Source organism: Lycium barbarum, chromosome 4, assembly GCF_019175385.1.
Source record: "Lycium barbarum isolate Lr01 chromosome 4, ASM1917538v2, whole genome shotgun sequence".
Classification (NCBI taxonomy): Eukaryota; Viridiplantae; Streptophyta; class Magnoliopsida; order Solanales; family Solanaceae; genus Lycium; species Lycium barbarum.
In genome coordinates, this window is record NC_083340.1 from 40,242,052 (window position 1) to 40,254,171 (window position 12,120).

The following is a 12,120-nucleotide window of genomic DNA, read 5'->3' on the forward strand; positions in this document are numbered from 1 at the left end:
AAACACATGCTGAAGACTACGGTGATCGGTGAAAACCTCACAATGAACACTATACAAATAATGCCTCCAGATCTTCAAAGTGAAGATCACGACCAATAGCTCCAGATCATAGGTAGGGTAATTCTTCTCATGAATCATCAACTGCAGTGACGCATAAGCTATAACTCTACCCTCCTGCATCAACACAACACCTAAACCCATACAAGAGGCATCATAATAGACTGCGAAGTCCTTACCCTCTACGGGTAATGCTAAGATCAAAGTTGCAGTCAAAAAAAGCTTGAGTTTTGGAAAGCTCTTCTCACAATCATCTGACCACTGGAAGGGAACATCCTTCTGAGTCAATCTGGTCAAAGATGAAGCAATAGCAGCAAAACCCTTTACAAAGCGGCAGCAATAGCTGGCAAGACCCACAAAATAACGAATCTCAGTAACAGTAGTGGGCCTCTCTCAACCCCTCACAGCCTCAATCTTCTGTGGGTCAACTATAATTCCATCCTTAGACACAACATGGCCCAAGAATACTACAAACTTCAACTATAACTCTTACTTAGAAAACTGGCTATGCTTCTTCAACAACCTAAGAACAGAACGAAGGTAGCTCTCATGCTTCTCTATACTCTAGGAATACACCAAGATATCATTGTATACGGTAAAAACTGAGTCGGTAGCCCCGACCCAAGGTTCGATGATCCGAACCCAGGATTAGAAGCTACAGATAGTAGAGCTTGGCTTAATCGGATAGAGACATTCGCACCCGATAATTCCAGAAAGAATGCACCCGCGGCTGAAAATCCAGCCCGTTGCGAATTTTCCTCCTCACGACGTAGAGAACAGTTGTCAAACCCGAGATTTCGGGAATCCTTATCTTAAATTGATTTAGTTAGCTTGTATAATGTAAATTCTTGTACTATAAATAGGGAGAGGAGTAAATCCTCCTCCTCCATCAGATTTTTACCATTCAATACACGATTATACTATTTGTTTCTCAAAGTTCTATCAAGCATAAAGATAATGATATCATCAACAGTTTTGTACGAGCGGACTCAAGTCTCAGGCTTGGCTGTTCACCCAAATTCAAGTCTATTTCTTACTCTTTTTATTCGCAATCTGTATTTCATTATTGTTCTTTTTTCATTCTAAAGCAAATCAAATCGCATATTCTTTAAACCACTTCTAAATTCAATTGTTACCCTTTTAAGGGTAAACAGTTTGGCGCCCACTATGGGGCTAAGGATAATAGCTGTGATTTGTTCGTAAATCGTCTTTCACTTGTTCTTTTTTCATTTATCTTTGATCTCAGGTTAATAACGACATGACGAACAATGCAAACAACGATAACCAGGACATTAACCCCGAAAATGGAATACCATTGAACATCATGGCACCAGCTGATCTGAACAAAAGCCCTTCCGCTGACGCAAGTGTTGCCTATTAGAACGTAGCTATTCACGATAGCGGAGATAAGCCTGCCGACAGGGTAACTGCCCATGGGGCTAACGGAGAGGAAGGAGACGAGATTAAATTACGTGTGATTTATGATTTATTGCAGGAACAGCAGGTAACCATGATGCAGCACCAAGCGGCTATCTCCCAACTCCAAAGGAACAACAACAAGGTTAGGTTAGCGAAGCCGAACCGAAGTCTCGCGCCAGTCCGTAGGGAAATCGAGGTAAGCAGCGATCGAGAACGATCGATGCCTGACAAATATTCCTAGATAATAAAGATGTTGGACGAACTATCTAAACGGATTGACTCCAATGAAAACAAGGTGGAAAACTATAATTCCCGAGTGGATCAGATTCCGGGTGCACCACCAATTCTGACTGGATCGGAGACCAGGTATATTGTCTGAAGGCCTTTCCCACCTAGTGTAGCCCCAAAACTAATATCGAAGAGGTTTAATATGCCTGATATCCTGAAATAGGATAGGACAATGGACCCGCAGGAACATATAACCACCTACACCTGTGCCATAACGGGCAATGACCTCGAAGATGATGAAATTGAGTCGGTAATGCTGAAAAAGTTTGGTGAAACATTGACTAAAGGAGCCATGCAGTGGTATTGCACACTGCCCCAGTACTTCATTCCATCATTCGAGTTGCTCGCAAATGCCTTCGTAAAAGCTCATGTCGGGGCCCAAAAAGTGCAGGCAAGAAAGGCTGAAATATTTAAGATCTTCCCAAAGGATGACGAACGGCTCAGAGAGTTCATGACAAGATTCCATAAGGAGAGGATGTTGCTTCCCCCGGTTCCCGATGAGTGGGCAGCACAGGCTTTCACGAAGGGACTTAATCCCAGAAGTTCTAACGCTTCAGTCAATCTTAAAGAAAACCTATTGAAGTTCGAACCTATTACCTGGGCAAATGTCCACAATAGGTATGAATCCAAGATACGGGTGGAGGATGATTAGCTCGGGCTTCCGCCACGTCTGATTAATCAGATTAAAACTTCGGATAGACCAAAAAAGATAGCAGAGATGAGATTTCAACCACTAAGGGATAGGTATCATCCACAATCCCAACCTGAAAGGTCCACCTTCAAATCGGATAAGGGAAGAAGCGGTCCCAGTCCCAATACGACAAGAAGCGACAGACAGAGCGATCGCGGTTCGGGGAGTAGGGGTTTACAAGTCAGAAACAGCTCCGTTGAGGGGTCCGACACCGGTGAAAGTCCAAAATTATCTGAATACTACTTCAATGTCGACTCAGCAGCCATTTTAGCTGCGATCGGTCGCATCGAAGGTGTGAGATGGCTAAGGCCGTTATGAACAGAGCCCTCGCAATAAGATCCGAACCTGATATGCTAGTTCCACGAAACACAAGGGCACCGAACCGACGATTGTAAAGGACTAAGGGATGAAGTAGCATGATTACTAAAGAATGGTCATCTTTGAGAATTCCTAAGTGAGTGAGCAAAGAATCATTTCAAGAATCGGGAACCTAGCAAAACGAGCGAAACGGAGCAACCCAAACATGTGATCAAGATGATCATTGGGGGAGTAGAAACACCCCGAGGACCGATGATGAAGAATACAAAGTTCTCAATCACCCGAGAAAAAAGAACCAAGGACTATGTACCGGATGGATTTATCTCTTTCATTGACAAATATGCGGAAGATATCATTTAACCCCACAATGATGCTTTGGTAATTTCTGTCTTTATTAATAAAACTCATGTGAAACGTATTTTGATTGATCCAGGTAGGCCGGCCAACATTATCCGATGGAAGGTAGTGGAGCAGTTGGGATTGTTAGATCATATCGTACCAGCGGGCCATGTTCTAAAAGGATTCAATATGGCATACGAAACTACAAAAAGTGAGATTACACTACCGGTGAACGTAGCTGGTATAATCCAGCACATAAAGTGCAATGTCAGCGACGGAGAAATGAGATATAACGCCTTGCTCGGAAGATCGTGGCCACACATCATGAGGGCGGTGCCTTCGACCTTGCACCAAATGTTAAAATTCCCAACCTCAGAAGGGGTAAAAATCATTCATGGAGAGCAACCTGTAGCAAAGGAGATGTTCGCAGTTGAAGAAGCTGTTCAAACATCACAGAAAGCCCCTGATGATGCCGAGGACACGAATGAAGTAGAAAATGCTAAATAGCAATCACAGGACGTGGATCCGGCCAGATTCGAAGGGGATGAAATAATGGACATGGAAGAGGACGACTTCAAATTTCCTAGATCATTTGTACTACCCAATGATTTGGATGCCACGAAATCAACGGTGGAAGAACTTGAGCAAGTCATTCTATTCGTTCATCTATCGGATAGAAAGGTATACCTGGGCACGAGGTTATCCTAGGAGCTCAGAAGTAAATTAATCAAATTTCTTTACGCTGATAGCTATTATTTTGCATGGTCCCATTTAGACATGACAGGTATTCCACCCGAAGTGACCACTTACCAGCTGAGCCTTGATTGGAAATTTGCCCCAGTTAAGAAGAAGCAGAGACCAATGGTTGAGGTCAAACATAAATTCGCCAAGGAAGAGGTAACAAAGTTATTAAAAATAGGATCCATCCGGGAGGTTAAATACTCGGATTAGTTAGCTAACGTACTGGTTGTATCCGAAAAGGGCAATAAGTTTAGAATGTGTGTAGTTAATAAAGATTTGAATAAAGCATGCCCGAAGGATTCTTTCCCTTTGCCTAACATCGATCGCATGATTGATGCGATGGCTGGCCATGCAATATTAAGCTTTCTTGACGCTTATTCTGGGTACAACCAAATCCAAATGAACCCGGAAGATCAGGAAAAAAATTCTTTTATAACAAAGTATGGAACTTACTGTTACAACGTAATGCTGCTCGGGTTAAAAAATGCCGGTGCTACTTATCAACGCCTAGTAAACAAAATGTTCAAAAAACAAGTAGGTAAAACAATGAGGTTTATATTGATGATAAGCTAGTTAAGTCTCTAAAAACAGAGGGCCATTTAAAGCATTTGCAGGAGACCTTCGACGTACTACGCAAGTACAACATGAAGCTAAACTAGGAGAAATGTGCCTTCAGAGAGTAGGTTCGCGTAAGTTCCTCGATTTCATGTGTCAAATCAAGGAATCGAAATTAACCCAGATAAGATCAAGGCCATCGAGGATATTCGGGTAGTCGAGAACGTAAAAGGGGTACAAAGTCTTACAAGAAGGACAGTGGCCTTAAGGAGATTCATTTCTCGATCTTTAGATAAATGCCACCGATTTTTCTCATTGCTCAAAAATCAAAGTGACTTCGTATGGACACCGGAGTTGAAAAGAATTGAAAAGGTATTTATCGAGCCCGCCTCTGTTGCATACACCAAAGGCGGACGAGCAGTTGTACTTATATCTGGCAGTGTCTAAGGTAACAGTAAGTGGAGTGCTGATCCGAGAGGAAGAAGGTACGCAATTTCTGATTTATTATATTAGTAGAACTTTAGGGGATGCGGATAAACACTACCCTCACCTAGAAAAACTGGCCCTACCTTTGTTAAGTGCATCTAGAAAGTTAAAACCCCATTTTCAATGTCACGCTATATGCGTAGTAACGACGTACCCGTTAAAAAACGTTATGCCTAAATCGGAATTATCCGATAGGTTAGCAAAATGGGCAGTCAAAGTTAGTGGATATGACATCGAATATAAGCCCCGAATGGCTATAAAGTCCCAAATTTTGGTGGACTTCGTGGCAGATTTTACCCCCGCAATGGTGCCCGAGGTAGAGAAAGAGCTTCTTTTAACCTCGGGTAAAACCTCGAGGATTTGGACCTTATACATGGATGGAGCCACCAATGTAAAAGAAATTGGGCTCGGCATTGAACTTAAAACCCCTACAGGGTATATTATTCGGCAGTCCATAAGAACTTTAGAATTGACTAACAATGAAGTCGAGTATGAGGTTATGATTGCAGGTTTAGAGATGGCCAGGACTTTGGGGGCAGAAATCATCGAAGAAAAATGCGACTCACTCTTGGTCGTGAATCAAGTAAACGGGGTGTTTGATGTGAAGGATGATCGGATGCAAAAATAGTTGGAGAAGATACAGGTAGTTTTACACCGATTTAAAGAATGGACCGTACAGCATGAGCAGAGGGAACAAAACACTGAGGCAGATGAATTGGAAAACCTGGGCTCCTCGGTCGAAACAGAGGAATTTAAGTCGGGGACTGTGGTCCAATTATTGAACTCCGCCATCGAAAGTAGCCACGCCGAAGTTAACATGATGGGTTTAACTTGGAACTGGCGGAGAAGTTCATAGATTATCTAGCGGAGGGAAAATTACCAGTGGACCCAAAGGATTCACAAGCTCTTAGGACTAAAGTAGCAAGATACAGCTTGATCGAAGGAAAATTATATTGGCGTTCGTTTTATGGTCCTTTAGCCAGGTGTTTGGGACCCGGTGAGACGGACTACGCATTGCGCGAAGTCCGTGAAGGAACATGTAGTAATCACTCCGGGGCTGAATCATTAGTTCGAAGGTTGATTCGAGTCGGTTATTACTGGGATCATATGGAGGAAGACCCAAAGAATTTCATTCCAAAGTGTGATCGGAGTCAAAAAGGAACTACGTGAGGTAGCGTAACTCCTGTTGGCAATGCAAAAACCACTGATGGGCAGGTATTACAACCAAAGAACCAATCTTTGACATTTCCAGATCGGGGACTTGGTCCTTCAAAAAGTCACATTACACATAAAAGACCCTAATGAGGGAAAATTGGTCTAAACTGGAAAGGGCCATACAAAGTGATCGGTATAACCGACAAAGGATTGTACTAGCTCGCGTCGGAGGATGGCCAATAATTGTGAACGTAGCATATTTAAAGAGATACTATTCCTAAGGTACGACCCAAACCCCCTTCATGAATTCTTTTTAACTTACCTGTTTTGATCAGTGCAGGAGAAAATCCCATATGAAATTATGCAGATTAGAGTTAGACGTGAAAACACGTGTTGCACTCTCTTTCCCTTAGCTCAGTTTTTTCCCGAAGTGGGTTTTCCGGCTAGATTTTTAACAAGGCAACAACGTACAACGTGTTACTTCAGACTAGCTGACTACTAGGACCGGGGACTGCTTGGTATCAACGATAGTGTTCCTCTTCTCATACTTCGAACACAAACACTAGGGGACTATCGTACTATAAGCCCAACGAAGCCAAACCAATTTGTATCATGTAAAGCCCAACGAGGCCGAATCAATTTTTTTTTTGATAGTTCTTACATTAGGATTTGTTGTAAGGGCCAAATGACTGAATGAGTCATGCCCAGATAGTTATGTTTGTTACGACAAAAATCAGAATGCCACTTAACAATTGTACCATACAAGTTTGTGAAATGAGAAGAGCACTTCGGTTCAAGCTTTACGCATATTACTGTTCGCAAAATATCCACTTCACATCGTAAGTCTGTTATGCTCTTAAGTTCATAAACGACCCCGAACTAGGGTCTATTGAAGTTAATCTACGGATAAAATAAGGGTTCGGCTCAAGCAAATTCTAAGAGAATTGAGCCCGACTCATTCACAAAGGCCTTAAAAGGTCTAAAATGGACCTAGCCTAAAATAAAGAGACTCGAAAACATTTAAGTATGAAAGACTGGAAACACCAGCCCAAATGCCCGAAGTGATTAGGAGACGTCCGAATTCACGAGCATAAAATATACATAAGTTCCCATCCTCGGCACAAAACTCGTTTGTTCTCAGAAGGTGATTTATCTTAAACAAACTAACTTGTGCAAATATCGCCTGAAGTCGAACTCGAGTCTACATTTGAATGAGTTATCAACATGAGAATGCCTTGTTCAAATAAACATTAAGTAGACGATGTTTTCAAAGACTTTGGTAAGGCAAACACTTCCAAAATATACTAGCACTTCCAAATATATTTACATAAGGCCAAATAACGGCCTCAACAAAAATTTACAAACAAAAGAAAGATAAACATTTTTTTTCTTTGAAACTTTTGTTTCTTTGCCTAAGAGCCTATCTATTCCTCCTCCTTGGAATCTAACTCCTTAGAAGCGACAAACTCTTCTTCCAAACTATCACCCAAGAAAGATTTATAAGTACGAGCCTCCACCTCTTCGGCCTGAACAATCTTCGCATCAATGTCCTTGATGCCGTGCTAGGCTTCTTTAAGGGTAAGCACCCAAGTCTTCCATTTCATATGTTTAGCTCGTAGAGTGGAACGGTCAATAGAGGCTCTGACATCGGCATCGGCTTGGGCCTTAATCCGGTCTCGTTCAGACAAGGCCTGTTGAATCTGGATCATCATTCCGGCATTCTCCTGAGATAACACACTCAGATCTCGATTGGCCTCTTCGAGCTGTTATTTGTGACCCTCAGCATACCTGGCCTGCTCATCGTATTTCTCTTGAAAAACCCTCGAGCAATCTTTTTCATGATCGCACTTGGCAGCAAGATGGGCAATCTCAGCTTTGGCAGCATCGAGCTCTTGCCGCAGATTAGCGTCGGCAGCTGTCTCCTCCTCAAGTACTGCTTCGAGCTTCCGCTTATCCACCAAAAGAACAGTATACCTTTCAAGCAGGTACACTAGCCCATTTTTGGCCTTAAGCATGCCCTCCTTCGCGGCTATAAGTTCAGCCTTGAGTACCGAGGGGTCACCCACTGAAAGCAACTGATCCTCCTTATGCTGTAACAGGATCTTGAACTTTTCGGTCTCTCGACCTTGTGTATCCAGTTGGCCCTGAACATCTTCGAGCTGGTTACGCAGCCTGGCATTCTCCCTCGTACATCGAAAGAAGCCCTCATGCTGCAACAGGATGGACTGGGGAAACGAAGAAAAATTCGGGTTAGGCATAAGTACAAATCACAAAATGAAATCAAATCTAAGGATGTCGAACATACCCGATTGGCTGAATGCATACTATCGTTGAAGAGACATTTCCATGAGACTCCATCCATTTTTTTTCGGTCCTCATCGGACGCAAGGGGCCAAAGGTAACTGGTGATTCCAACCGGCCGAGATATGAAGTACATTAGTGACTACAATGGACTTTGTCTCATTCGGCTTAGCACTTGGGGCTGGAAAGGTATCAACACGGTGAGGCCGAGAACTTGATTCGGTGGACTTCAAAGGTCTCCTTTGCCCTTGAGGAATAGGCAAATTAAATCCTGTAGCATTTGTAATGGCAGTAGGAGTAGAGGCATCGACATCGAACATACCTTCGAATTCCTCCTGCTCGAGGGGAAAGAAGGAAGTAGTTCCGGCTGGTTCTGCCGAAGGCAGTTTGTCCTTTATTAAAATAGGACATTTTGTGACTGTGGATCCCGACGGACTGAGAACCGGAAAGTCGGAGGGATGCGCATTACCACCCTTAATATTCTGTCTGACTACCTCGGTCATATGTTCCTCCGTCGTAATAACTGTAGTGCCACTTACTCTGACATCGGTGGCGGCGCTCGTGCCCGCACCAACGGACTTTATGAGAATATCGTCCTTGGGAACGTCTCTCAGCGTCCGAGTCTGAGTTGTTTTCTTCTTTTTTGTCTCCATTGTGGATGAGGGCTTGGAAGATATACTCCGCTTTTTGCTCCTGATAGCCTTGGTAACAACTTTATCCACACTAGTCAGATCAAACATTTCTTCGATCGCTCCTCCGGCTCAGGCCTCAAGGTAACTTACCCCTCTTCAGGCTTGTATGACACATGGTTAGTCACCGATAAAGGCTATGAGGTAAAACCAAAAAAGTGCAAAAAATAAATAGAAGGCTCGCCGTGGTTTTTTGCTACTTACTTGCCTGCAGAGAGGTCTCTCTAAGTATGGATTTCGTGGGGTTGCTGTGTCATTATGTCATCTACCCACTCCTAAAAATCGGATGTGGTATCTGATAGCCACATTTTGGCTGAACGAAGAAAAGGAAGGGGGGGGGGGGAAGGAAGTTAGGAAAGAAACACTTGCAAGAAATAGAAATAAGAGATACCGAGAACTTACGAGCTTTATTCCACTTCTCGGGGAAGGGAAGGTATTATCGAGGGACGATCTCCTCAGTCTTGACCCGAACAAAGTGTTCGATCCAACCACGATCTTTAGTTTCGTCCACGCTGAAAAGAACCAGATACTTACCACGTTTCTTAAGTTTCACGATCCCTTCGCAGAAAATCTGGGGAGAATAAAGATGGATTAGGTGGTGTAGAGTGAACGGGAGCCTAACATTGTTGGCCAAAAAATGGATACATGTAACGATCCGCCAAATATTCGGCCTAATTTTTGCAAGGCACAAGTTGTATGTCTTACACATATCAAGAATGACCTCATCAATCGGAGGGTCAAGTTTAAAGGTAAAAAGGTAAGTATAAACGGATGAATACCCTTCCGCATAAGTGGTGATGTCGTCGTTAGGTCCCGGGATTATAATATCTTCGGGACGTTATCTCCAACTGCATTCCGAATGGACCCTGGGAATAAGAGTAGCATCGATCGCGGAGGGATAGCGCCAGACATCATAACCCTGGTCGGCGTTGTTACCTTTCGGAGGCTTTTCGACTGCGAATTAGGAGTTGAAGTGGTATATCGTAGGAATGACGTCCTTACCCCGGGGTTCGAATGGGACTTTAACCTCGGTCTCACTCGGCTGAGGAGATCCCTCCGGAGAGGCTTCGTGAGATGAGGATACTGGACTCCGAACCATTTCCGATAAAGGTATAGTTAAAGGATGAAGGGAAAGTTGTATGAATATTTGTATGAAGATTTGGGGAAAAGTCAAGAAAAAGATAGATGTAAATAGTAAAAGTGAAGGAGTTTGAACTATTTATAAGCCAGGGGTCATAATGGCGGAAACACATGGATCAGATAACCGAACGGTCGGCCAATAGTAAAGCCACACGTGGCGGAAGACAGACGGACGTGACAGTTGACAAGACGTTTGATTTTCCCGCTTATTTCAAAACTTACAGAATAAGATATCCATAAGTTCGACATATCGGGGGCATAAAAGAAGAGAAGGCTCCGTACGGAAAGTAAAGCCAACTACGCTTGAGTTGAAGATAAAAGCAGATAAAAACGTTCATAATCCAAATAAGTTCGAGTCAATCCAAAGAAACATCTACTACATTTTGTAAACAGGTATCTGACTGTCTCGGTTACATAAGTTTTGCAAAACAAAATAATTTAACTTATGGTCCTAAAAGATAGAAATAAGAAGAAAGTTCGGTCCAGTATAATAGACCAAAGGTTGAGAACTTTGGTCCATATCCTTGGATACTTCGACAAAATCATGCATCAGCTAAATGTCTTCAGGATGGTCCTCTTGAATTGCCGAACCAGGGCTGTTTTGGTCCGGTAAATCCTCCTCGTCTAGAACAATCACTAGAGGTGGTCCATTCTGAGAAATTTATCATTGAGTCCGCAAGATACGACATGATCTAACCCGAGAACCTATCCCTGAAGGAATAGCCGAAGAGCTCGCAGGGACTCTCTGTCTGGATGTCTTCACCGACGCAGCCGTTGTCCTTTTCCTCTCAGTAACATCCTCGGCACCCTCTTCGACAACGTTTTTCCCTTTGAAGAAGACCTCTTCGTGGGAAGCCCTGAAAATCAGAGGTTTGGAGTTAGATTATGTAAGTGGATAACAAACAAGGAATTCAACGGGCAGATTGAAATTTACGAGGTTTTTGAATTTCCACCCTTCGGGTGCCATGCTCCTCCAAGAACGGCCTACGTCATGAAAGGCTCCTAAAGGTGCAACTACCCATTTGAAGATAGTGATTACAAGCTCAGGTTCGACTGGATTCGGGGTGGGATTCCACGCTTCTGGGAATTCTACAGACAGATAATGGTGGAGTTGGTCCATGCGAATCATTACAAGACGATGTAGCCATCCCCTGTCATAATCATCTTCCGAATCTATGAGGCCTCGAGTTCCACGGGGAAGCAAATGAATTATGCCCCCTCGGATTACCCGGGGAACATAGATATGGATCAGATGGTCGAGGGTAAAAGAAACCCCGGCTAGATTAGCCAAAATTTTGAGGCAATACACACGCCTCCAAATCTGCGGAGCAATTTGGCCAATACAAACGCTGTATCGATGACAAAAGTCCTCGATCACTTGGGGAATTGATAACAAACAACCTAAGGAAAATCTAAGAATTAAACAAAAAGAAAGGAAAACAAAAGATAGATGAAGAATTGGGGATTAAGGAGAATAGAGGATAGATAGCTGATCCAATTAGTAATGAATCCTACAGGCAAAATATAAGTATATGAAACTTAGACCCTTCTATTGTGAATTCAACCAAAAGAACCAAAGCAATTTGAATTAATTAGAAGACTCAATTGGAAACCACACATGAGCAATCTAGATGAATTCAATGGATAAGCAAATTCACTTTGCAAGAATGAAATCACACTTAGTGTAGGTAACCAAACAAACTATCTATTAACTAAAATCTCTCAGTATTTGAGTTCACAAAATATTCAAGCTAAGTCTTCCAAATGGATGAAAAGAACTATTTATACTAATGCCTATTACACCAAAAGGCCCTAAAGTGGCTCCTTTTGCAAAAATACCCACACGGGTCTTCAATTGGATCCAAAACCTCATAACTTGCAATTATGACCTCCAATTGCCATTCTAACCTCATAACTTGCAAGTATGAACTCCAATTGCAA

At 42.8% G+C, this 12,120-nt stretch overlaps 1 protein-coding gene across 1 annotated transcript; it reads left to right on the forward strand.

Annotated features, from left to right (window-relative positions):
* Window positions 1–2,482: 2,482 nt before the first annotated feature.
* On the forward strand, window positions 2,483–3,619 carry LOC132637428 (uncharacterized). Its single transcript, XM_060354518.1, has 2 exons — window positions 2,483–2,747; window positions 3,207–3,619. Exons 1-2 carry the CDS (start codon window positions 2,483–2,485, stop codon window positions 3,617–3,619), a joined length of 678 nt encoding a protein of 225 aa, XP_060210501.1.
* Window positions 3,620–12,120: the final 8,501 nt, after the last annotated feature.

Bases quoted from the DNA above. Each gene is read 5' to 3' on its own strand.
- LOC132637428 (XM_060354518.1), top strand. From the start codon at position 2,483: ATGAGATTTCAACCACTAAGGGATAGGTATCATCCACAATCCCAACCT. The intron at 2,748-3,206 runs GTGTGAGATGGC...TGATTGATCCAG, and splicing joins TGCGATCGGTCGCATCGAAG to GTAGGCCGGCCAACATTATC.